The sequence below is a fragment of the Schistocerca nitens genome, chromosome 6, assembly GCF_023898315.1.
Source record: "Schistocerca nitens isolate TAMUIC-IGC-003100 chromosome 6, iqSchNite1.1, whole genome shotgun sequence".
Lineage (NCBI taxonomy): Eukaryota > Metazoa > Arthropoda > Insecta > Orthoptera > Acrididae > Schistocerca > Schistocerca nitens.
The window spans coordinates 4,405,372-4,432,405 of record NC_064619.1 but is presented as its reverse complement, the minus strand read 5'-3'; the positions used below and the strand labels follow the sequence as shown (position 1 = coordinate 4,432,405).

The 27,034-nt window shown below is 41.4% G+C and overlaps 1 protein-coding gene across 1 annotated transcript in view; it reads right to left on the bottom strand.

The window, feature by feature from the left end:
• LOC126262654 (laminin subunit alpha-1) overlaps positions 1-27,034 on the bottom strand; it is a 429,094-nt gene that overhangs the window by 86,097 nt on the left and 315,963 nt on the right. Inside the window, exons 23-27 of the mRNA XM_049959424.1 lie at positions 20,816-20,980; positions 20,589-20,737; positions 20,209-20,508; positions 19,943-20,102; positions 9,533-9,698 (exon numbers count right to left, since the gene is read on the bottom strand). Coding sequence (XP_049815381.1) covers positions 9,533-9,698; positions 19,943-20,102; positions 20,209-20,508; positions 20,589-20,737; positions 20,816-20,980 — 940 coding nt within the window. The remainder of the gene's footprint in view (positions 1-9,532; positions 9,699-19,942; positions 20,103-20,208; positions 20,509-20,588; positions 20,738-20,815; positions 20,981-27,034) is intronic.

Here is a 27,034-nt window from a genome sequence, read left to right as displayed (position 1 = left end):
GCAGGGATGAAATTCTTATGAGCTCCAGAAGCATCAGACTCTTTTTGCCTTTTTCCTTTGAAAGATAATTTTATGTTTAACTTCTAACTAACAATAGTCAACGCACTGAAATGAAAAGAACTGGACAACAGAGTTGAAATCAATGGCGGGGGTGGGGGGGAAGGCAACGATATGAAATGATATCAGTGAAAATTGTTCAGAAACACTGAAACTTCAATGTAATAAAAATGTTGTGATGACTGAAAATTTGTGGTATTCATAGACTCAAACACAGGTTTCCTGCTTTTTTTCAAAGACTCATCTTATCTATCTATACCATTTGGCTCTCTCACGACACCTCTGGACCTGACAACTTTCGCTGTCACTGATGTTTCTCCATGTGATTTCCTAACACTACTACCACAGGTTCTACCAATGCCACTGTCACACACCCTATGGGAGAACTGATGGTAGTGTTTGGAGATCACACACAGCAGCTTGAGTGACAATAAACGTTTGAATCAGGCCTAGAGGCGCACTCTGAGAACCTAATGGTTACTGTGAAAGCTAGTGAAAAACTAAGAAATCAGGTTTTCTAAACAAACCTGGCACAAACTGACTTATGTTTTAAGGTGGTGTGTGTGTGTGTGTGTCCACACCACAAGTTAATTGGCTTGAGGTGAATGGTTGTTTTTCCTCATTTTTGTTTTTTGTTTCTACTCTGAAACTACTGCAATCGTAATATTTATCTGATTAAACACTGGTACGTTAAAGTACGATCTTTTCTTTTTTGAAGAGGAAGGGAATCCAAGTAGCTTAAATTTTCACGAAATTTACATGCATATCCATTATCAATAATCTGAACAAGTAATTAAAATTAGGATTGCAATATATAAAGAGAGATCAAAAAGTTTCCACTCGAAGACGGTGCGGTCCAGAATTGGTATGCCTATCAAACAAAATCACCGTGAGCACCGAGGCATCCAAAGGCATGATAATCATGTGGGGAAAGATCAGGACTATATGGTGGGTGCTCGACATTTGTGATATGGGGAATAAGAACTGTATATAAAGCTATGCTCATATACAGTGAGTATTAGTGTTGTTATAACAGGCATGTGAAGATTGTTTTTGAACTAAAAGTGAGTTGTAAAGAAAGTGATACCTGGAGGTAATGGAGTGCTGATCTCATTAAAAGAGCAAACCAAAAATTGACAGAAAGTTGAGTTAACAGAAGTCATGCGGGATATAGTGTCAAGAAGTAAAGGAGACCCCTCAGCAAATATCAGAAGCATTGAGTCTCTGAAGGAGCACAGAGAAAGAATAAAAACTTTGATAGGAGGGATAGGTGGCAGGGATAGGAATGTGGGAAAAAGAGGGAGTACCTGCATGAACACTGGAGTCAATGAGTTCATGCAGTGTATGATGACAATGACATGGAGGCATGGTTTGGGAGGGAGTGGCAGGTAAGATGAAGGGGAGACTCTTGTGTATAGGGTGTGGGGTTGTGGGTTAGAAGAGATTAACGCCACAAGGACTGTGGAAGTGAATACTGAATTATAAGGCTAATTTCCATGTCTATAGATCAGAGAAACTTCTGCTGGAGGTAGAGGGGGTGTCCAGATGGCACAGGTTGCGAAACACCCATTGAACTAGAGGGTATTGTGCTCAGCAGTGTGTTCCACCACTGAGTGGTCAACTCCACTTGTGGCCACACTTTGGCAGTGGCCATTCATTCAGGTGGGCAGCTGGTTGGTGATCAAACCCACATAAAATGCTGTGCAGAAATTGCAGTAGATCTTGTGTATTACGTTGCTGCTTTCACAGGTAGTCCTGCCTTTTGTGAAACAGATTAAGCTTGTGATGGGACCTGAGTAAGATGCACAAGGATGGGTAAATCACACAGATCTTGCATATGGGCCTTCCATAGTGATATGACCTCTATGGCATGAGATTGGGAGTGGGAGTGGTATATGAATGGACCAGCATGCTGTGCAGGTAGGAGAGTTGGGAAGGATCATTGGTTAAGATGTCATTTATTTCTGAGTGTGACTATAGATAGTCAAAGCCCTCATGAAGAACATAGTTGGTTAAGTTGTTCCAGTCTGGAATGAAGTCATTAGAGATGGAGCACAAGCTCAGACTATGGAAAGATGGGGGAAGGAAATCAGCCACTCCTTCAGAATGGGGAACCATTCACAAATTTGTCTTAAGTGATGCAGGGAAATCACAGGAAACTTAAATCTGGATGCCAGAAAGGGGATTTGAAACATCACCCTCCCAAATGTGAGCCCAGTGTGCTAACAACTGTGTCACTGCACTCTGTCTCCAGTCTGTGACGATATTGGGTGATGAAAAGGGCTCTTCTTAACAGCTGGTTCTTGGGGGTTGTGGGAAGGTTAAGGTTATGTGAGGATATGGTGCAGAAAATCTGTATGAAGACTAGGTTTTCGGGACAGCACCTGTCTGTGGAGGCCTTTGTGAGACCTCCCCAGCATATTGGGCAAACAAATTCTTATCACTGTAGATATACCATCCATGGGTGACCAGGCTTTAATAGGGGTGATTTTTTGGTGTAGAAGGGGTGACAGCTGCCAAAATATAGGCACTGTTGGTGTTAGTGGGTTTAATATGGACAAAGGCATAGATTGTATAAAAATTTGTCCTGTTCAAAGGCCTCAACTTCAGCCCATACCCAAGTTCAACCATGCTAAACTCATCAAAGACCTACTTTCCTTCTCCTGATCTCAATGTTGAAAACACTTCTTTGCTTGCAATTCCTCCAATCAAAGCCAATATAATCCTCATACTGAATGTCATTTCTTGCAATTCATATCATTGTCCAAATGAGATCTCCTCCCCCAACCACCTCCTGGTCACCTTATAGGAATTTCTTACCTTCAACTTGGCCTCTCCTTCCTTTTCCAGGTCCCTTTCCAAGACTACAAACCTTGCAATGGAACAAAGAACAGACATTTGCAACCTCATGATAGTCTCTGACTTAGCTATCCTCTCTGCAAACAAAGGCCTCATCACAGTCATAATGAACTGAAGTGACTACCCAACAATACATACTCAAATCCTTAGACCCATCCCAGAATCTTCCCCCTGAATCCATTACCCTCCTCACCCCCATGACCCCCCCCCCCCCCCCACACACACACTCAACTTCTACATGCTTTCCAAAATCCATAAATCCAACAATCCTGACTGCATCATCATAGCTGGTTACTGTGCTCCCACTGAAAGAATCTTCACTCGTGTTGAGGAATGCCACCAATGAATTGTTCATAGCCTAGCCACTGATATCAAAGACGAAAATCACTTCCTTCACCAAACCTTGATCATCCCCACCCCATTACCACCAGGATCCCTACTTGTCAATGTTAATGCCACCTCCCCATACACCAACAACACTCAAGCTCATGGCCTTGCTGCTATCAAACACTAACTCTTCCAACACCCTTTGAACTCCAAATCCACTACATTATATGTTATACATCGAACTAAGTACATCCTGACACACAACTACTACTTCTATGCAGAGAAGATATATAAAAAGAAGTCCATGACCTGGTTGTGGCCACCTACATGGCACCCTTCTGTACCAATCTGCTTATATGCCACCTAGAGGAAACATTTGTAGCCTTCCATGATCCAAAACCCCTTGTCTGTTTCACATTCAATGATGATGTCTTAATTATCTGGACCCAGGACCAAAGCCTATCCACATTTCTCCACAACCTCAATAGCTTCTCTCCCATTCTCTTCACTGGACCTCCTCAGCCCATCATGTCACTTCCCAGATGGTGACCTCCACCTCCCTGATGGATCCATCCATGGCTCTGTCCATATCAAGCCCAGTAACCATCATCAGTACCTGTATTTTGACAACTGTCACTCCTTTCACACCATGAAATTGTTCCCATTTGCTCTGGCCACACACAGACAGTGTACTTGCACTGATGAGATTTCCTTTGCCCAAGATGCTGGAGGCCTCACAAAGGCCTCCACAGACAGGTGCTATCCCAAAAACTTGGTCTTCAAACAGATTTTCTCCACCATATTCCACATACCCTTAACCTTCCCACAACCCCCAAGAACCAGCTGCAAAGAAGAAACCTTTTCATCGCCCAGTATTGTCACAGACTGGAGACAGAGTGAAATGGCACAGTGGTTTGCACACTGAACTTGCATTCGGGAGGGTGATGGTTCAAATCGCCATTTCACCATCCCAATTTAGGTTTCCTATGACTTCCCTGTATCACTTAAGACAAGCACCTGGTTGGTTCCTTTGTAATGGGATGGCTGATTTCCTTCCATAGTCTAAGCTTGTGCTCTGTCTCTACTGACTTCATTGTTGATGGGATGTTAAACCCTAGCCAATGATCCCTACCACCCCTCCTAAAGCAGTATTCTGCTGCCCACCAACCTACACAACATCCTGGTCTATTCATATCCCTGTAGAAGACCCAGGTGCAAGACCTGCCAAATTCACCAACCTCTGCACATTCTATGCAAGTCCCATCACAGGCTTATTGTATCCCATGAAAGGCAGAACCACCTGTGAGAGCAGCAGTGTCATATACCAGCTCTGCTGCAATTTTCTGAACAGCATTTTATGTGGGCATGATCACCAATCATCTGTCCAAAGAATAAATGGCCACCATCAAACTGTGGCCAAGAGCAGAGTTGACCACCCAATGGTGCACTGCTGAGTGCAACATGCTCAAGTTTGAAGGCTGCTGCACAAGCCACGCTGTCTGGATCGTTTCCCACCAGCAACAGCTTCCCTGAACTACACAATTATGAGCTAGTCTCGCAACATATCGTCCGCTCCTGCAATTCTCCTGGTCTCAGACTCCAATAACCCATTGCACTCACATCCTCTACCCCAGTCTCACTTTCCTTTGTCCTGCCACCCCGTTCAATCCACACCTGCACATCATCTTCACCATAAGTTGCACTAACTCACTGACTCTAATGTTCATGCACCTGCTGCACTCCCTTCATCATTCCTATGCCACACCATTGCTGCCTCCCTCCTAGCTGACTGCTACCTTCCCCACCCCTCCTCTTGCTTCATGCCTCTCTACCCGTCCCACGTGATGCAATCTCTCAGCCCAAGCCCATCTGCCGACCTGTGCTTTGTGTTTGGTCAACACAGTGTTGCTACAGAGAGAGAGAGAGAGAGAGAGAGAGAGAGAGTCCTCTACCTCATTAGTGAAGTTTTCATTCTTTTTATGTGCCTGTCAATGACTTAATGCTTCTACTGATCAGTGAATGGTCTCCTTCACTTCTACATCTTTTACAGTCTTCCTGGACTTTCCTAACCATATTTTAAGAGTCCAGAAGATATTGCCGATACAATATTATTAATAAGTATTAAAAATTATCAATAATAAAAAATAACAAAAGGAACAAAAAGCCATTCTGATCACTTATAAGTAGGGCCCGGATTTTAATTACCTAAAAAACAGTGAAACATGCAAGCATTTATGGCCTAAGACTTACATAAATATAACCTTAAAAATAAAATATGACTTAAAAGAAGTATATTTAAAGCATTCTTGTGTGTTTATTTAATTTTTTATTCGCCATAAAGTAAAACAAAATTCACTTCTCAAAATATTGTAAGTATAGTTCTTTCTTTCTGTCGGGTTTGTGGGTAATTTGCACCTATTTTTTGAATGTCTCAATGTTTTATTTTCTCAACACAAAGTACAGTGAAAAGATCATCTATCAAAACAGTAAAACAACGTTTTTATTTCTACATAATATTTAAAGCCACCTAAAGGTAGCAGGGGTAAAATACAGGGAGCGAAACTAGATGGCAGTTATAAGATCAAGGGGCATGAAAGGGAAGCAGTGGTGGGGAAGGGAGTGAGACAGGGTTGTAGCCTCTCACCGATGTTATTCAATCTGTATATTGAGCAAGCAGTCAAGGAAACAAAAGAAAAATTCAGAGTAGGTATTAAAATCCATGGAGAAGAAATAAAAACTTTGAGGTTCGCCAATGACATTGTAATTCTGTCAGAGACAGCAAAGGACTTGGAAGAGCAGTTGAATGGAATGGACAGTGTCTTGAAAGGAGGATATAAGATGAACATCAACAAAAGCAAAACGAGGATAATGGAATGTAGTCGAATTAAGTCGGGTGATGCTGAGGGAATTAGATTAGGAAATGAGACACTTAAAGAAGTAAAGGAGTTTTGCTATTTGGGGAGCAAACTAACTAATGATGGTCAAAGTAGAGAGGATATAAAATGTAGACTGGCAATGGCAAGGAAAGCATTTCTGAAGAAGAGGCATTTATTCACATCGAGTATAGATTTAAGTGTCAGGATGTCGTTTCTGAAAGTATTTGTACGGAGTGTAGCCATCTATGGAAGTGAAACATGGACGATAAATAGTTTGGACAAGAAGAGAATAGAAGCTTTCGAAATGTGGTGCAACAGAAGAATGCTGAAGATTAGATGGGTAGATCACGTAACTAATGAGGAGGTATTGAATAAAATAGGGGAGAAGAGGAGTTTGTGGCACAACTTGACAAGAAGAAGGGACCACTTGGTAGGGCATGTTCTGAGGCACCAAGGGATCACAAATTGAGCATTGGAGGGCAGCGTGGAGGGTAAAAATCATAGAGGGAGACCAAGAGATGAATACACTAAGCAGATTCAGAAGGATGTAGGTTGCAGTAAGTACTGGCAGATGAAGAAGCTTGCACAGGATAGAGTAGAATGGAGAGCTGCATCAAACCAGTCTCAGGACTGAAGATCACAATAACAGCAACAACAGTATTTCAAGCATTTCACATTATTTAATACCGTATGTGAATCTTCAGTATCTGCAAAGTTGCACTGGATCACAAGGTGCATTTTCAGATTTTCCATTGTCAAAGATCTACAGTTGTCACTGAGGATAGTTTTGTACCTGGAAAAGCTCCTCTCCACTTCACAAGACGTCACTGGAGCGTATTTGAAGGCAGCCAGGTCACTGGAATTCAGCTTTGTTTCAGTATCTTCAAATGTTGCGGCATTCCATGAAAGACTGTCACTAATTTTGCACAGTGTAGAATATCCAGGATTCCGTTGGAGAACACTTTGCAGTTTGGTTTTCACTTTGTCAGCCACATGACGACAAGCTCGACCCAACTCACTCTGCATATATTGCACAATACTCAGGGCCTCATATAGCTGAGTGCCAACAGCTTCCAGTCGTTTGATGGCTTTTAATATCACTGAAAAATTGCTAAGAACTGGTATAGGTGGGAGGAGCGCTGAAGGTGCTTGTTCCTTGAATTTCTGCACCTGTAGCGGAGCCTTCACATAGATTTTCTTGCCACGGGAAATTAATTTGTCCACGTCAGGGTAATTTGGTACCACCTCTTCGGCAACTCTGTGCAACGCATGTACAAGGCAAGTGGCGTACACCATACTGGGGTAGAGAATCTGAAGCCCTTTGGCTGCTTTTGCCATATATGAAGCACCATCTGTTACAACCAGCAAAACATTGTCTCTTTTCACACATCCAGCCACAATAGCTTCAGAGAGTTGTCAAACAAAATAGCAATCGTCATATTGTTTACTCTATCGAGAGCTTCACACATTAGTAGAAACATATCTCTGGGGCCATCAACTTTTAGAACACCAACAACATCTGCAATATATTGCCCACTAATATCTGTAGTTTCATCTATTGACAGCCAGATCTTTTGCTCACTAATAATAATTCATATTTTGTTGAGCACATCATTGTAGCATACGGATAAATAGTTCTTCCTCAGTGTAGATTCATCCAGAACTGGATGTGTTGCGTACTTCTCCAAGAACCATCTGAAGTGGAGATTCTTCTGCTTTTCCAATGGGATGTTGCAGGACACCATCATCCCTCACAAATCCTTGCAGAATGATTGCACAGTTGACGATTGACCTGTCTGTTCAAATAACAGCGTTTGCCTGCTGTTATTTTCAGCACTTTGTTTCACACAGCTACTGTGTATAGCGGTATTACAGTGTTGTTGCACATTAAAGCGCTTTTCTGCACAAACTTTAACTTCACAAATTTACAAAATAATATTTTCCCATCAGTACTAAAGAACTTCTCTCCAAATTCTGAAACATATCCTCGCAACTTCATGCTGTTGGAGCACTTTGCTTTAGGCGCGTTGAACAAGGCTAAGGCTGCATTCAAACTGGTTAATGGGAACACCTGTGCGACTGCGATGATTATTACGGCAGAAGCCGCCTTTGTTGGCTCTGAGAGCGTATTGTCGTCTCTGCACAACAATGTTTTATGTTCGCGAAACGACTGTTGTGGTACACCGATTTTCTGCTACAGTCCAGAGAAATAAAGCTGCGTGCTAATTTATCTGTTTATCTTTCATAATAGCACGTTAAATATTGTCTCGTAAGCAACATATTCATTTTCTTATTCATGTGTCCCGTAAGATATGAGAAAAACAGTATATACATTTTTGGCAAAAGTTGACGGAAATATGACCTATTATATTAAAAGTTAGCCGCAATATGACCTATTACTAAAATTTGTTGAAATATGACTTTATATGCACAATCAAAATACATTTTTCGACACTAAAATGCCTAGATTTGTGTATAAATTGTTCTAAAATTCACCCTATAGTTCAGAAAAAAATATGGCTTGTCATTAAAATCTGGGCCCTACTTATAAGCTTGCTTGTTGGCACTCCATACACTCTGTTTTTGTAGTCTGACTTACAGTCTCACAAACGTACAATTATTAGTGCTGTCTTTGTCAACGAGATAAGAATCGCAAAAATGTAGGAAAAGACAGACTGCTACTTACTGTGAAGAAGACATGTGAATTTGCAGACAGGCACTATTAAAAGACACTCACATAAAGCTTTCTGTCACAGCATTCCAGCCAGAGATGCTGGAGTTGGTGGTCCTGTATGCGTGAGGTGTGCTTGCTTCTTGCTTGCTTGTGTGTGTGTATGTGTGTGTGTGTGTGTGTGTGTGTGTGTGTGTGTGTGTGTGTTTTCCTGATGAAGGCTGTGGCCAAAAGCTTTATGGAAGTGTCTTTTAATTGTGCCTGTCTGCAACTTGACGTGTCTTCTTTGCGGCAAATAGCAATCTGTCATTCCCTACACTGTTGATATTCCTACTGGGAGTTTCCATTGTCTGAGATGAGAATCTCGATTTTGCAATGGTCTATGTATTACAAACTTCTAAATTCAGGTTTATAACTATAATATTTATAACATGAGGAAAATAAAGAAAATATAACAATACTGAATTGTGGATGATAATAAATAGAATTATAAAGTTAATGTATTACCAGCATTTTTTTTGGGGGCGGGGGGTTGCTATAATTCATCTATACATCTACCTATAAAATGAAGTATGAAATAAGTTTGTAATAAGAGTAAGACTGAAACTTATAGACATAGATAGCTCTATATCCTTTCTTCAAGAGATTGGAGAAATACTTACTACGATACGATATCTTAAGTCACTTGCAACATGATATTACCTACGAATGTGATAGACGTACTATTAATTTTGCAACTAACCTGTTTCATGATTTGATCTTCGGTCAAAAAATCTAATGGCATCTATGTGAAACCATTTTCCAGTGTTGTAAAAATTGGAAGTTGATATTTCCAGTCGATTTCCATCACCATAGAGTATTATAAAAATAACTTTCCCTTCCCTCATTACTACTGCTACAAACTGGTCCTGTTAAGAAAGACATAAAATATAAAAATAAAAGCTATATGACATGCAGTAGCAGTTTCTCTAATGTTTAACATATTATGACTCATTTCTCTAATATTTAAGTGCAAAATGAATCTCATAATAACACTAAAATGCTGAGACTAGAGGCATGTGTAACACAGTTTGGATAATTAATGATCACGAATGGAACTACTGAAAGATGGAACGTGCAAACTTCATGACTTGGCTATGATTACATACGGCGAGAACATTATATGTCACAACAGATAAATAAATGCAAATCTTAATGTTACTGGGGTACAAACTGATGTTAACCTGTCACTTTAAATACAATCATTTGGGACTTGTGTACCAAATGTATCTGAGACAAACAGCACAATCAACAAACCTCGTGGGGCTGAAATTTTGCTAGCAAAAATGCAATTACATTGTTTAAAATAACATTTTTTTTTATTATTCATTGTCACTAATGCTAAGATGTGGATGCATTACAGTGTCACTGATACTGAAACACCAAAAATCTTGCAAGGCACACAATTAAAAGACATGGTGACATTACTATAATTCCTATTTTTAGTTACATGGCACTTGCAAAATTGTTTTGGTATCACCTCCAGACATTTCTTATTCTAAAGATGCAAATGCTTGCAAGTAAACTAGTAAAATGATAACAAGAAGTTCACAACTTTCACACATGTCTAATGTTGAACAATGTGGACTTCACTCTGCTGAAGTTCTTGAATTACAACACAGAACAACAGGAAGTATGTGCAAAATAGCAGGAGGAGCACAACTATCAACAACGACAATTGATGGCACAGAAAATCAAATTTCTTAGTCATTAAAATTGCCTCAGCCATTGGTGCCACAGTTCCACTGGTTGCCTACCTGCCACTATCTTAGTTCCTGTCCTTTAACAAGACCAAAGATGATTGAGATTTGCTCATTATTGGCTGTGCCAAAACTTCATCACAGTTCACGTAAAGAACATCAGTCTTTAGAGGGAATTTTTTAAATATTGTCTGGGCTATAATTTTTTTCGGTTACTCCATAAACTTTGCTCCATGACTAGATCCAGGAAAATTGCATGCCTGAAATTTGTACCCTGCTAGAGACCTATGTTAGGCAAAAGTGTCATTTAATATAAGAATGTATACAGCTTAACCAGCATATAAAGCTTCAGGGGAGTTGAATTTAGAATGGGGTATTAAAATGAACATAGGGAAGAAACTTATACCATCTCAGGTGCAAGCACACTGATGTGCCAAAACATTATGACCACCTGCTTAATAGCTTGTTGACCCAGCTTTGTGAGAAATACATCACTGATTCTGCACATCAGAGATCTGATAGTTTGGTGGTAGGTCTGTGGAGGTATGTGGCATGTCATGTAATCCATGTAAATAATGGGATGCTGATTTGTGTACACAGTAATGGTGCTTGAGAGCAACCCAGATGGGTTTCACAGGATTTACATCAGGTGAATATGGTCACAGACATCAACAAAAGTTCACTGTAATGTTCCTCAAACAAATGTAGCATTGTTCTGGCTCCAAGTCAGACAATTATGCTGATGAAAGATGAAATTGCCACTGAGAAAGACAAAGGGTGAAGGGATGCACGTGGTTTGCAGTTGCCAGCTTGTCTTCGATTACTACCACAAGTCCCTTGCATATGCAGGAGAATGTCTCCCATAGCATAATTATGCTCCCATCAGCCTGCACCCATGGCACACTGCATGTTTCAAGCCACCACTTACATTGATGACGTGTTTGTGGAGACGACCATTGACATGTTGTTGTTGTTGTTGTTGTGGTCTTCAGTCCTGAGACTGGTTTGATGCAGCTCTCCATGCTACTCTATCCTGTGCAAGCTTCTTCATCTCCCAGTACCTACTGCAACCTACATCCTTCTGAATCTGCTTGGTGTATCCATCTCTTGGTCTCCCTCTACGATTTTTACCCTCCATGCTGCCTTCCAATACTAAATTTGTGATCCCTTGATGCCTCAGAACATGTCCTACCAACCAGTCCCTTCTTCTTGTCAAGTTGTGCCACAAACTCCTCTTCTGCCCAATCCTATTCAATACCTCCTCATCAGTTATGTGATCTACCCATCTAATCTTCAGCATTCTTCTGTAGCACCACATTTCGAAAGCTTCTATTCTCTTCTTGTCCAAACTATTTATTGTCCATGTTTCACTTGCGTACATGGCTACACTCCATACAAATACTTTCAGAAATGACTTCCTGACACTTAAATCTATACTCGATGTTAACAAATTTCACATCTTCAGAAACGCTTTTCTTGCCGCTGCCAGTCTACATTTTATATCCTCTCTACTTCGACCATCATCAGTTATTTTGCTCCCCAAATAGCAAAACTCCTTTACTACTTTAAGTGTCTCATTTCCTAATCTAATTCCCTCAGCATCACCCGACTTAATTCGACTACATTCCATTATCCTCGTTTTGCTTTTGTTGATGTTCATCTTATATCCTCCTTTCAAGACACTGTCCATTCCATTCAACTGCTCTTCCAAGTCCTTTGCTGTCTCTGACAGAATTACAATGTCATTGGCGAACCTCAAAGTTTTTATTTCTTCTCCGTGGATTATAATACCTACTCTGAATTTTTCTTTTGTTTCCTTGACTGCTTGCTCAATATACAGATTGAATAACATCGGAGAGAGGCTACAACCCTGTCTCACTCCCTTCCCAACCGCTGCTTCCCTTTCATGTCCCTCGACACTTATAACTGCCACTTGTTTTCTGTACAAATTGTAAATAGCCTTTTGCTCCCTGTATTTTACCCCTGCCACCTTTAGGATTTGAAAGAGAGTATTAATCTTTCTTCAAGATAAGTTGTAAGGTCAGTATTGCCTCACGTGTTCCAATATTTCTACGGAATCCAAACCGATCTTCCCCAAGGTTGGCTTCTACTTGTTTTTCCATTCGTCTGTAAAGAGTTCGCGTTAGTATTTTGCAGCTGTGTCTTATTAAACTGCTTTCTTTGGGATTGGAATTATTATATTCTTCTTGAAGTCTGAGGGTATTTCGCCTGTCTCATACATCTTGCTCACAAGATGGTAGAGTTTTGTCAGGACTGGCTCTCCCAAGGCCGTCAGTAGCTCTAATGGAATGTTGTCTACTCCGGGGGCCTTGTTTCGACTCAGGTCTTTCAGTGATCTGTCAACTCTTCATGCAGTATTGTATCTCCCATTCCGTCTTCATCTACATTCTCTTCCATTTCCAGAATATTGTCCTCAAGTACGTCACCCTTGTATAGACCCTCTATATACTCCTTCCACCTTTCTGCTTTCCCTTCTTTGCTTAGAACTGGGTTTCCATCTGAGCTCTTGATATTCATGCAAGTGGTTCCCTTTTCTCCAAAGGTCTCTTTAATTTTCCTGTAGGCAGTATCTATCTTACCCTTAGTGAGATAAGCCTCTACATCCTTACATTTGTCCTCTAGCCATCCCTGCTTAGCCATTTTGCACTTCCTGTCGATCTCATTTTTGAGACATTTGTATTCCTTTTTGCCTGCTTCATTCACTGCATTTTTATATTTTCTCCTTTCATCAATTAAATTCAATATTTCTTCTGTTACCCAAGGATTTCTACTAGCCCTCGTCTTTTTACCTACTTGATCCTCTGCTGCCTTCACTACTTCATCCCACAGAGCTACCCATTGTTCTTCTACTGTATTTCTTTCCCCCATTTGTGACAATTGTTCCCTTAGGCTTTCCCTGAAACTCTGTACAACCTCTGGTTTAATCAGTTTGTCCACATCCCATATCCTTAAATTCCCACCTTTTTGCAGTTTCTTCAGTTTTAATCTACAGCTCATAACCAATAGATTGTGGTCAGAGTCCACATCTGCCCCTGGAAATGTCTTACAATTTAATACCTGGTTCCTAAATCTCTGTCTTACCATTATATAATCTATCTGATACCTTTTAGTATTTCCAGGATTCTTCCATGTGTACAGTACAACCTTCTTTTATGATTCTTGAACCAAGTTTTAGCTATGATTAAGTTATGCTCTGTGCAAAATTCTACCAGATGGCTTCCTCTTTCATTTCTTTCCCCCAATCCATATTCACCTACTATGTTTCCTTCTCTCCCTTTTGCTACTCTCGAATTCCATTGACGTAGTGTAGCAAAAATGTGATTCACCCTAAGAGCCAACACATTTCCATTTATCGACAGTTGAATTCCAATGGTCCCATGTCGACTGCAATCATAATCGACAGTGTCGTTGGGTCAACATGTATGGTCTGCTGCGGAGCTCCATGTTCAAGAATGTACGATGAACAATGTGCTCCAAAACACTTGCGTCAGCACCAACATTGTGCTCTTTTGACAGATATGCCATAGATCAACATCCATCCTTCTTTACAGAGCAGACAAGGTTTCAAACCCCATCTAGTGGTAGTTTTACTGTCTTTCTGCCTCTTTCCGTAGATGTTCACAAGAGCAGCACATGATCATTCGACCAGATTCAACATTTTCAAGATACTTGTTCAGAGGCTCTGCGTAATAATAATCTGTACTTTGCTGAAGTCACTTATCTCAATGGATTGCCCCATTTGCAGCTCATATCTTCATTAGGGTGATCCCCTGACCATGTCTGCTCCACTAACATACTTTTGTTACTGTGTCGCAAGCCCACTTACTGCATCACATGCCCACAATGCCACCAAGTGGCATCGAACATCACGGTGGGCAGTGGTCATAACATTTTGGCTCGTCGGTGTATAATTTCATGTGTCAAACACGCAATGTAAACACTACTATGCTGACTCCTTTATTTGCGATGTAGTTATTCTTTTGCCAGACAAGGAAGTACACTGCCGAGCACACAAACATGTAAACCTCACTATTATGAAAGTTCTGTCAATAGTAAATTAATCATTTGTATGAACTCCAACCCCCACTCAGCAGTACAAGTTAAGTCCTCATAGAGATGGTGCTCAGTTCTTTTTGAGGTAGCAGGCTCTGATTTTTTTATTGTTAATGTCCTTGTATCACACACAGCTTTATGCCAAAACTCCTACAAACCCCATGACAGGTGTCACTGCTTCTACTATTGAATGAAATGCACTTCCAGAGTATGCCAACACAGCCAAAAGTGCTCCAAATCATCACCCTCCACCGAGATAAACACTGCCTTTCTTCAGTCAATGGTTATAAATACTGCAATCTTGCATCTCCCCATCATATTCCAGACTGATACCCAGGACGTCATTTTTCAAGCTGACACCAATTTCACCTATATCATTACATTCTACAGTGCTGTAACTTCACTATGTCAACCACTTGATTTCAAAATCCATTCAGTCATGATAAAAGGATTTCTTACCACTTCTGTAGCCTCTAACAATTGTTTTGCGCTTATAAATATGGACTGCAGTATATTAAATGAATCCACAGGATTTTTGTTTACAATTTCCTAACTATTCAATCTCATTTTAGCTGTTCTACAGTAATCTAGACCATGGTGCAACCATCACAAGTATTAATTTTTTTAAACATAGGTCACATCTAAGCAAAGAAAGCACATATCCAACTAAGCACATTCATTGGCCATTGATAATTTGCCTGTGATGAATACCTCGAAATAATTTCAGATAACATAAATTTTTATACCATATTCCTATCATGCTGACATGCTGTGACAGTCACCGATCTCCTAAATCAGTTACAAAAAATATCCTATTTAAATGCACAACTTGTGCAGTGCATATGTATTCTTGAAGTAGCAGCTTTGCCCATATGCTGCTCAGGAAACTACACACTTGGAAGGCCATCAATTTGGCAGCCAGTGCTTTCCAATAGTGTCATTCCATCAGAATGAATTCCCAATGTCTCCAAAAAAACTCAGTAGTGCAGTGTCTTAAAAAAAAAGGGAAGGAAGTAAAAGTTCTGCATTCAGACCCACACGGTTAAAATTTGGACAAAGATCACCATTCTCCCTGCAGTTGTTGGATACTTGACATTGCAGCCACTACACGTCACTCGAGTAGCTCCTCAGTTGGCATTACAAGGCTGAGTGCACCCCTTTCCAGTCCCCCACCAAGGAAAAATCTCTAGCAGTCGAAACCAGGTCGTCTGCATGTCAGTCAGACGTGTTGACCACTGAGCTACAGAGGCGGACTAATGGATCTGTCACCTAACTATTTTCTGGCATTTTGCAAAATACGAGGAGAACTGTGCATTGCATGTAATGGTGGGTATTATGTCTGAGTGTCTGCAACCACAAGATTTACTTCACCAGCAGGCTGATGCTGAAGCACTGTCACACTACTCTTATTGGCACAGGCCCATTATTGACCTTATATGACACAGTCTGTTTCTATATCAACACACATTACATAGATTTCCCATCAGTGCAGCAATGGCACTAAAATGGGTCAAGCAGGATCTCACTCCCCAGCAGGTCTTACAGTGCCTACAACAAGGATGGTCTATATAGATGCCACAAAGTATCACTAGTAACCTGTGAACATTCCTTATGCTGGCTGCCATCTTTCCTAAAGGGTGGTGTCATTAAGCTGAGCACAGAATGAAAGACAATGAGCTGCAACATTATTTCAGGAGACACCTTTCCAATGTCTACTACGAAAGTAGTTGCAAAAATATTAAATTCAAATTCAAACTGATTTACATCACTAAATCCATTGTCAAAGCAAGCATTCTCTCATAGCCTGTAGCACAGTAACAAATCCATAAAAACGTTTATTCAGTGTCTCCTTTAGCATATTTTTTCCATTTACAATTAATCTAATGTTTGGAAATCTCACACATGAATATTCTGAAAGTTTCTTTGTCTTCAATGCAAATTTACTGGGCAAACATGAGGTAATTATCAAAGTGCTTGACACCATTTTGATTTCAAGAGAAAATTAGTATTGTGTGTGCTTGGTCACTTAAATTAGAAATTCAATATCTTACCCCCACTAAGAGGTAATTCTTTTACTATCTTTTCTTTCATGTCCCTGAAAAGTGTTCCGTCTTTACACACCTTGGAAATACATAGGAAAACAACACCTTTACTCAACCAGCATACTTCCGAAAAATAAGGCACATTACTACACTCCTGGAAATGGAAAAAAGAACACATTGACACCGGTATGTCAGACCCACCATACTTGCTCCGGACACTGCGAGAGGGCTGTACAAGCAATGATCACACGCACGGCACAGCGGACACACCAGGAACCGCGGTGTTGGCCGTCGAATGGCGCTAGCTGCGCAGCATTTGTGCACCGCCGCCGTCAGTGTCAGCCAGTTTGCCGTGGCATATGGAGCTCCATCGCAGTCTTTAACACTGGTAGCATGCCGCGACAGCGTGGACATGAACCGTATGTGCAGTTGACGGACTTTGAGCGAGGGCGTATAGTGGGCATGCGGGAGGCCGGGTGGACGTACCGCCGAATTGCTCAACACGTGGGGCGTGAGGTCTCCACAGTACATTGATGTTGTCGCCAGTGGTCGGCGGAAGGTGCACGTGCCCGTCGACCTGGGACCGGACCGCAGCGACGCACAGATGCACGCCAAGACCGTAGGATCCTACGCAGTGCCGTAGGGGACCGCACCGCCACTTCCCAGCAAATTAGGGACACTGTTGCTCCTGGGGTATCGGCGTCCTGGGGTATCGGCGAGGACCATTCGCAACCGTCTCCATGAAGCTGGGCTACGGTCCCGCACACCGTTAGGCCGGCTTCCGCTCACGCCCCAACATCGTGCAGCCCGCCTCCAGTGGTGTCGCAACAGGCGTGAATGGAGGGACGAATGGAGACGTGTCGTCTTCAGCGATGAGAGTCGCTTCTGCCTTGGTGCCAATGATGGTCGTATGCGTGTTTGGCGCCGTGCAGGTGAGCGCCACAATCAGGACTGCATATGACCGAGGCACACAGGGCCAACACCCGGCATCATGGTGTGGGGAGCGATCTCCTACACTGGCCGTACACCACTGGTGATCGTCGAGGGGACACTGAATAGTGCACGGTACATCCAAACCGTCATCGAACCCATCGTTCTACCATTCCTAGACCGGCAAGGGAACTTGCTGTTCCAACAGGACAATGCACGTCCGCATGTATCCCGTGCCACCCAACGTGCTCTAGAAGGTGTAAGTCAACTACCCTGGCCAGCAAGATCTCCGGATCTGTCCCCCATTGAGCATGTTTGGGACTGGATGAAGTGTCGTCTCACGCGGTCTGCACGTCCAGCACGAACGCTGGTCCAACTGAGGTGCCAGGTGGAAATGGCATGGCAAGCCGTTCCACAGGACTACATCCAGCATCTCTACGATCGTCTCCATGGGAGAATAGCAGCCTGCATTGCTGCGAAAGGTGGATATGCACTGTACTAGTGCCGACATTGTGCATGCTCTGTTGCCTGTGTCTATGTGCCTGTGGTTCTGTCAGTGTGATCATGTGATGTATCTGACCCCAGGAATGTTTCAATAAAGTTTCCCCTTCCTGGGACAATGAATTCACGGTGTTCTTATTTCAATTTCCAGGAGTGTCTTTTCACAATCAAGTTCTTCCAGGAAAGATGTAAACTGCCAATGCCTCAAACTGTGAGCTCTCAATATATTACTTGTGGTTTACAACATAACATAGTATACTCCTGGTATTTCCTGGCATATATCATTTTTTTTAACTTTTTTCTCATTAAATCAAAAAAGGGGGAGTACAGGTTGGAATATCAAAAATGTTATGAAAAGGATAGACTGCTAATCATCATAAAGATGACATGATGAGTTGCAGACAGGCACAATGAAAAGACTGTTACTCACTTAGCTTTCAGCCAAAGCCTTCAACAGAAAAGAAAAGCAAACACACACATTCCCACAAGCAAGCACACCTCACACATATATGACAACTCTCTCTAATCAGTGTGGCCAGAATGCAATGGAGAGTGGGGCATGGAAAGGGAACGGATAGCAGTAGAAGAGCCAGCATTACCTGACAGAGTGTGCAGGCACTACATTGTGATTAGACAAAGCAGCTTCACATGGCATCTGGCAGATTGTGAGGGCAGAAGGGGGAGGCAGGGAAAAGGAGAGCAGCAAAGAGGGGGAAAAGGCTGGTGGCATTGGGAGAGTGTAGGGCACAATAGGGACGGGAAACTTGACATGGGAGGAGGTGATAGAACAAAGGAGGGCAGAAACTGTTGGATGAAGGGTGTGAGGACAATAAGTTATTGTACGTGAAGGCAGAGATAATTTCGGGAGAGGAGAATGTGATGTAAGGATAGCTACCATCTGCACAGATCAGAAAAGCTAGTGGTGGAGGGGAGAATCCAGATGGCTCAGCTTGTGAAGCAGCCACTAAAATCAAGCGTGTTATGTTCCGCTGTGTGCTGTGCCACAGGGTGGTCCACTTTGTTCTTGGCTACAGTTAGGTGGTGGCAATTCATCATGTTATACAGATGGATGGTAGTCATACTAATATAAAAAGCTCTGCAATTATTGCACCAGAAGTGGTATATGGCATGGCTGCCTTCACAGGTGCCCTAGCCTCTGATGGGGTAGGATAAGTCTGCGACTAGAAAGTGCTGCGTGTGGTGGATTGGGCAGGTACTGCACCTGGGTCTTCCACAGGAATGATCCCTGTGGGCAGGGGTTGGGGCTGGAGGTGGCATAAGGATAGACTACGAAGCTCCACAACATCCCAGTCTAGTAATTTTATATTACAAAGCAGACACTGGGTGCTGCTTTATTTTTCAGTAACAAGTAATTTTCTTTCTACTGTGATTTAAAGTGGAAAGCTTTATTATATTTTTGTTTTGAGCATCTTAACTACTTCTTGGCCATTTTCTTCTCACTAACTCTCATTTTACTACAAAGAAGACTTCAACATACACAATTACAACACACAAAGTCACCAGCAGACCTCATTGCTGAGTGCATTTCCGTTTGGAAAGAGTGGTGATAGAAGGGTATGGGAGTTGGAAAGGGGACTCATAACTGGGTTGGAATGGGTGGGTGGGGTTGAAACTGGCAGCCACTGCAAACAACTGAGAGTGCCCACATCCACATTCTTGCTTTTGCCCGCCATATTCTGGCAGATAAAATTAAAGAAAGAGTGAGATATCACAATTACAAGAGATAACATGGCAGCAATAAATTGAGTTCACCAACCAAAATGCAGTAAATTTTCGTCTAAGAAAGGCACAGAGATAGGGTTAATTGTTGTCATTATTATTTTTATGATGAGCACTTAATGGTACCTTATTTTTGTTAACAGCCATGAATATCAGTGCATTTTCATCCAACGTCCGGATTTTCAGTGATATACTGAAAGCATATTTATCATACAAAGTAGCATCTCGTATTGCATATCCATCACCAGTGAACCTGTATGACTGCTCATCTCGTGATTCTTCAACCCTGTGAAACAAAAAGAATGAAAATTTTTAAAAAGAATTATCTTTCATTAATTCATTATTTATTAAACTGGATAAAATTACACCGTGTCCACCAAAATCCAACTAACCCTTCAATGCAAGCTGTACAACTTCCTTTGATTTCACTGTTAAAGTTCCACAATCCTATTGGTCTTCCATCAAGAACAACTCGATGCAAACACCCGACAAACTTTTTTCTTGCACTGAGCAACTGTGGTGGAACAGGAATGTATGGTGGTAAGCCTCCAATCCAAACAACATCATCTGCTCCAACATCTAAACGTCCAAATCCTGGAGCAGTACTGTTTGTTTGAGGATCACCACTGTATTCTGGTGATCCATCAGGTAAAACTTGATGCCTAACAGCAAGTTTTGCTATGTTGCTAGTCCTGTAAGGAACACAATATTTAATGTCATATGACACTGTTTCAAATGAATGGAATTCAACAACAGTGAATGTAAGTTGTACCTCTCCACCTCTATGCGATACCAGTTCTTGTCTTCCTTGAGAACAGCTGTTTCTATTTTTCTGGGATGTGTGATAATTCCCACTCCACCTCCAACATCCCAAAGAAAACGAATTTTTCTGTTTACCATCTCAAGTGCTATGAAATCTTTCTAGAATTGAAATTAAAAAGTATTTTTATACAAATTACTCTGGATTACAATATGCAAGTGTATATCATTCTGACTTACTGATGAGGAATTACTGCTTGACAGGTAGAACAGCAATGCATCCTTCTCATCTGAATCAACAGCATAATTTAAAATAATTGATGTTGTAATAGTAGGAACCAGAGTCTTAGGTTTATAAGATCGCACACAACCATTATTAGCATTGCTAGTAATAGAGAGACGGATCTGCAACAGAGATTTCAAAATGCATTAAAAATGAAAGTGAAAAGTACCAACACAATTATAGCCTGCAATTTTATGACCTTTCATACAGCAACTAAATTAATGACATTGAAGCCACTGATAGAAGCAAAATTCACATACTTAAAGTCATATTTCATGAAATAATTTTCATTTTGAGGTACATTTCATTTGCTGCATTACTTATTATATCTGCATTAGGTTATGTACATTTTCTATTCCAGTGCTGCATGACCCAAAATTCTCAGAGAAATAGATCAAAATTTTTTCCTCTAAATACTTCTGTTTCTTATATAAATCCACATTTTTGCAGCTGCAACAGCATATGACTTAATAGTGCTGTATTTTTCAGTTGTAACAATTACTCAAATATATCAATGATGCAGCATGAAATATGCACAATAAATATGAACCCAGAAAAATTCAACAATTATATATAAGCAAGCCAAGAAGAAAATACAAAACCACAGCAGGCTTACTACATTTCTTTCTTTTTTTGTATGAAAACTGCATAACATTTTTCAGAACTTTACAGGAACTCATTAAATAAATGCACTTCTGAAAACTTTACAGTAAACTGAAAGCAGCCAAAGAAATGAATTTAAATAATTCTGAGTCACAAGGAACTACAACAAACAATGGAAAATCTGGGACAGAATAATAGCAATATTAAAGGGACAGTTTGATACTCATCACATAGAGGAGGCATTGAGTGGCAGAGAGGTGGACTGAATAAAGATTCCTTATGTATTTAGCTAAATAATATCCAGCAGTGTGTATTCAATGTGCCTGTCTGCCACTCAATGTCTCCTCTACGTGGTGTATAGCAATTCATATTGGAGCTATAACAAAAAGTAATAACACAAACAGAATGGGATAACCACAACAGTGAATATGTAGACAAATTCAAAATAATAATATTCATATTTTTACATAATTCAAATATGATTCCTACATCAATGTAATCCAGCTAAATGATTTCAGAAACATAGTGAAAACATGATAACTAAAACCAGACTCCTTGTTTTACAGTGCTTTAGCTATTTGAAAAACCATTTGAGTAAATATATGGATGATGAAAATCTACTCTGGTTGGCCAGGAGAGGTTTTTACAATAGATCACCCTTGCCTCTGAGTATGAAACAAAAATCATTACTTTCATCACAATAGTTGGTTAACAGGTACCATACAAATGAGGTGATCAAGACAAACTGGAGAAGAAAGAAAGGAAAACACTCAGAAAAATTTTAGAATCACAAAAGAACGAAGATAACAACTGGATAAAGAGGAGAAATGAAGATCTACAAAGATTAGATTAGATTAGATTTACTTTCATTCCAATTGATCTGTAGTGAGGAGGTCCTCCAGGATGTGGAACATGTCAGAAAAACAACAATACATGACAAATATTTACAACTAAAACAAATAATAATAAATGAAAAGCACCAGTTTGCTTTTGTTCTACAATATTATTTTTATTGCTAATCGGTTTTCGGCTTACAAGGCCATCTTCAGGCATTTACTGAGTATTATCACCAAAGAAGTTAAATGTTAGCAGACAACATTGGAAGAGAAGTAACACATCTAGAGTGAAGTAGAAACATACAGTGAGTAACATCTTTGCAATGAAATAGTAAAAACTGAACAGTACATAAATAACAATGGAGTTGACAGGAAAACCTTTAGCACAAAATAAGAATAGCATGCCTACATAACAGTTTCTATTGATAAACAAAACTATTGAAATAAGATAAAATTAGTACTAGGCAAGGCTGCATCAAGAGGTATGAAACATGGAGAGTGATACACAACCAATTAAAAAAGAAGAGACAGTTGTCAATGTAAATACAGAATACTGTTGAATTTATTATCAAGCTGTAATCCCAAGAATTTAACACTGTCCACTTCTTCTATCTTCTTGTCATCGTATGTTAGACATATACTCTTGGGACACCCCTTACAAGTTCTGAACTGCATGTAGTGTGTTTTTTCAAAGTTTAGTGACAAAGAATTGGCTAGGAACCAGTGATTAATGTCCACAAATATTTTATTGGCTGATCTTTCTAAGACTACACTTGATTTGCTATTTATTGCAATGTTTGTATCATCGGCAAACAAAACAAACTTGGCATCTGGTAATGTTACTGATGAAAGGTCATTGATATACACAAGAAAAGAAACATAGGAACAATCACAAACACAATAAGAAAGACGAAATTAAAATTTTGTGGTCTTATGTACAGGATGAATGAATGAAGAACATTTCTAACTTTATTTTAAAATTTAAAAACACCTTGAGATGGTTGGAAAAGAAAAGAAAGACTTGAGAAAACTTAATGTTGCAGAAAGACCTTACACAACAGAGGTATAATGCAGAATCGATTCAATTGAAACTTTTAATTTGCTGCTACGATACATCATACCATTACATATCAGTACCATTATTGCTACAAAAGGTGTCCAGAAGAGTCTGAAAGTGCAGGATTGCATTCTGCACAGCAGAACAAAGCATGTCCGTAGGTATGTTGGTTACCTCTGTTAATATTCTGCGCTTTAGATCAGCACATATGTGATGTTCCACTGGTAAATCTTGTACTTCAGTTACCCTCAGAACCAGAAATCACAGGGAGTGAGATCAGGTGATTGTGCTGGTCAAGCATTTCAAAATGACTGGCTGATAATTCAATCGTTTCCAAATGTGTTTCCGAAAAGCAGATGAACTTCACGAGCGATTTGCAGTAGGGCCTCATCTTGCATAAAAACTGTCGAGTTCAATGCATCTCTCTCCTGTAGGTTGGGCGCGACATGCTGGCAATGCATATTGCAGTAACACTAGCCACTCACACTGCACATCTTTGGATCTTGAGCGTCAATGTGTTCAAAATATGGTGACCATAGCCGTGAAGCCACACCGTATGGTGACACATTCACCATACAGAGGAACTGCATGCACAATGACAGTATATTAAGATCCTTCCACTCAGCAATTGTGTATGTGTTCACCTCATTCGTCAGAGAAAAATGAGCCTCATCTGTCCATAAGATGGTCCAGGGCCAGCCCTCATCAACTTCAGTCCTTGTGAGAAAGTAGAGAGTGAAGTCAACATATCATTGTGCATCCTAGTCCAAGCAGCTGTACGATATGGATCTTGTACGGATACCATTTGAGAATGGTTCGAAGTACCTTCCACACAGAGACCACGGGACGTTCAACTGTCATGACACAGCACGCACACTGCCTGATGATTGAGAACTGCATGCAGTGTTATCTGCTGTAGCAACAGCAATTTCATCAAACTACCTGTGGTGCAACCGCTCGTCGACCTCTTCCCAGAGCCAAGCCCAATTCCTCAGTTGATTCCAACTTCTTCATAGTGATCCGCAGAGCAAGTGGAGAAAGAGGACCCTTCTATAATCCTTTCAGCCAGCGATATTCTTGCAGCTGCATTTTTGCACTAAAATATCTGATGGATAAGAAGTAAAATTAATGAAGTACTTATCTGCATTGATGAGTTGTGAGTAGTCAGCCCCAGTTGACACAATCTGCCTCTCTGAACATCATGTGACCACAGGTATAGATGTGTTAATTGTGGCAGGATTGAGGTTACATCTCATTTCTCCAGAACAGAATTGGAGAAAGGGGGAAATATAACATTCATCAGAAATTGTCATAAATTTATGAACATAAGAGATTCAAACAACGGAAAATTCAGGATGGAATGTAACAATATTATCACCATATAGCAGAGATGCTGAGTCGGAGACAGGCACAACAAAAAGACTCTTGCAATTAAAGCTTTCGGGCATCAAAGCCTTCGTCAATGACACACACACACACACACACACACACACACACACACACACGAGTGGTGACTGGGTGGGGGTAAGGAGGAGGCTGGGGCGGGGAGGGGGAGGGATAGTGTGGTGGGGGTGGCAGACAGTGAAGTGCTGCAGGTTAGATAGAGGGCAGGAGTGAGGTGGGGAGGGGGTAGTGGGGCTAGGGGGGAGAGGGGAGAAGTTGCAGAAAAGGAGAGAAATAAAAAGACTGGGTGTGGTGGTGGAATGATGGCTGTGTAGTGCTGGACTGGGAACAGGAAAGGGGCTGCATGAGTGAGGACAGAGACTAACAAAGGTTGAGGCCAGGAGGGTTACGGTACTTAGAATGTATTGCAGGGAAAGGTTCCACCTGTGCAATTTAGAAAAGCTGGTGTTTGTGGGAAGGATCCATATGGCACAGGCTGTGAAGCAGCGATTGAAATGAAGGATATCATGTTTGGCAGCATGTTCAGCAACAGAGTGGTCCACTTGTTTCTCGGCCACAGTTTGATGGTGGGCATTCATGCAGACAGACAGCTTGTTGGTTGTCATGCCTACATAGAATGCAGCACAGTGGTTGCAGCTTAGCTTGTAGACCACATGACTGGTTTCACAGTTAGCCCTGCCTTTGATGGGATAGGTAATGTTAGTGACCGGACTGTAGTAGCTGGTGGTGGGAGGACGCATGAGACAGGTCTTGCATCTAGGTCTATTACAGGGGTACGGGCCATGAGGTAAGAGATGGGAGCAGAGGTTGTGTAAGGATGGACAAGTATATTGTGTAGGTTCAGTGGATGGCGGAATACCACTGTGGGAGGGGTGGGAAGGATAGTGGGCAGGACATTCCTCATTTCAGGGCACAACGAGAGGTAATCGAAACCCTGACGGAGAATGTAATTAGTTGTTCCAGTCCTGGGTGGCACTGAGTTACAAGGGGATTGCTCCTCTGTGGCCAGACACTGGGACTTTGGGAGGTAGTTGGAGACTGGAAAAGTAAGGCGAGAGAGATTTGCTTTTGTACAAGGTTGGGAGATAATTACACTCAGTGAAGGCTTCAGTGAGGCCATCAGTATATTTTGAGAGGGACCGTTTGTCACTGCAGATGTGATGACCACTGGTGACTACGCTGTACGGAAGGGACTTCTCGGTATGGAATGGGTGGCAGCTGTCAAAGTGGAGGAATTTCTGGTGGTTAGTAGGTTTGATATGAACGGAGGTACTGATGTAGCAATCTTTGAGGTGGAGGTCAGTGTCTAGGAAGATGGCTTGTTGGGTTCAGTAGGACCAGGTGAAGCAAATGGGGGAGAAGTAGTTGAGGTTCTGGAGGAATGTGAATAGGGTGTCCACACCTTTGATCCAGATAGCAAAGATGTCATCTTTGAATATGAACCAGGTGACAAGTTTAGGGTTTGGGTTTTTAGGAAGGATTCCTCTACAAGGCCCACGAATAGGTAGGCATAGGGTAATGCCATTCAGGTGCCCGTAACAGTACCCTGCATTTGTTTGTAAGTAATGCCTTCAAAGGAGAAGTAGTTGTGGATGAGGATATAGTTGGTCACGGTGACTAGGAAGGAGGTTGTCGGTTTGGAATCTGTCGGGCGTTGGGAAAGATAGTGTTCAGTAGCGGTAATGTCACGGACATTAGGACTGTTAGTGTACAGGGTGGTGGCTTCAATAATGATGAGCAGGGCACCGTGTGGTAAAGGGCAGGAACTGTGGAGAGTCAGTGGAGGAAATGTTTGGTATCTTTTCTATACGGTGGTAGGTTCCAGGTAATAGGTTGAAGGTACTGGCCTACGAGAGCAGAGATTCTCTCAGTGGGGGCACAGTAACCGGCCACAATGTGGCATCCTGGGCAGTTAAGTTTATGGACTTTAGGAAGCCTGTAGAAGGTACGAGTGCAGGGAGTGGTAGTGGTAAGTAGAGAGGTAGACACTGGGGAGAGGTTCTGGGATGGGCCTAAGAATTTGAGTAGTGACTGGAGATCCTGCTGGATTGCTGGAATGGGGTCACTGTGGCAAGGTTTGTATGTGGAAGTGTCTGACAGCTGGCGTTGTCCTTCTGCCAGGTAATCCTTGTGGTTCAAAACAACAGTGGTGGAGCCTTTGTCCACAGGTAGGATTATAAGGTTGGGATTAGTTTCTAGATGGTGGACTGCAGTCCATTCTGCAGATGTAAGCTAACCTTACATCTGCAGAAAGAACTGCAGTCCACCATCTAAAA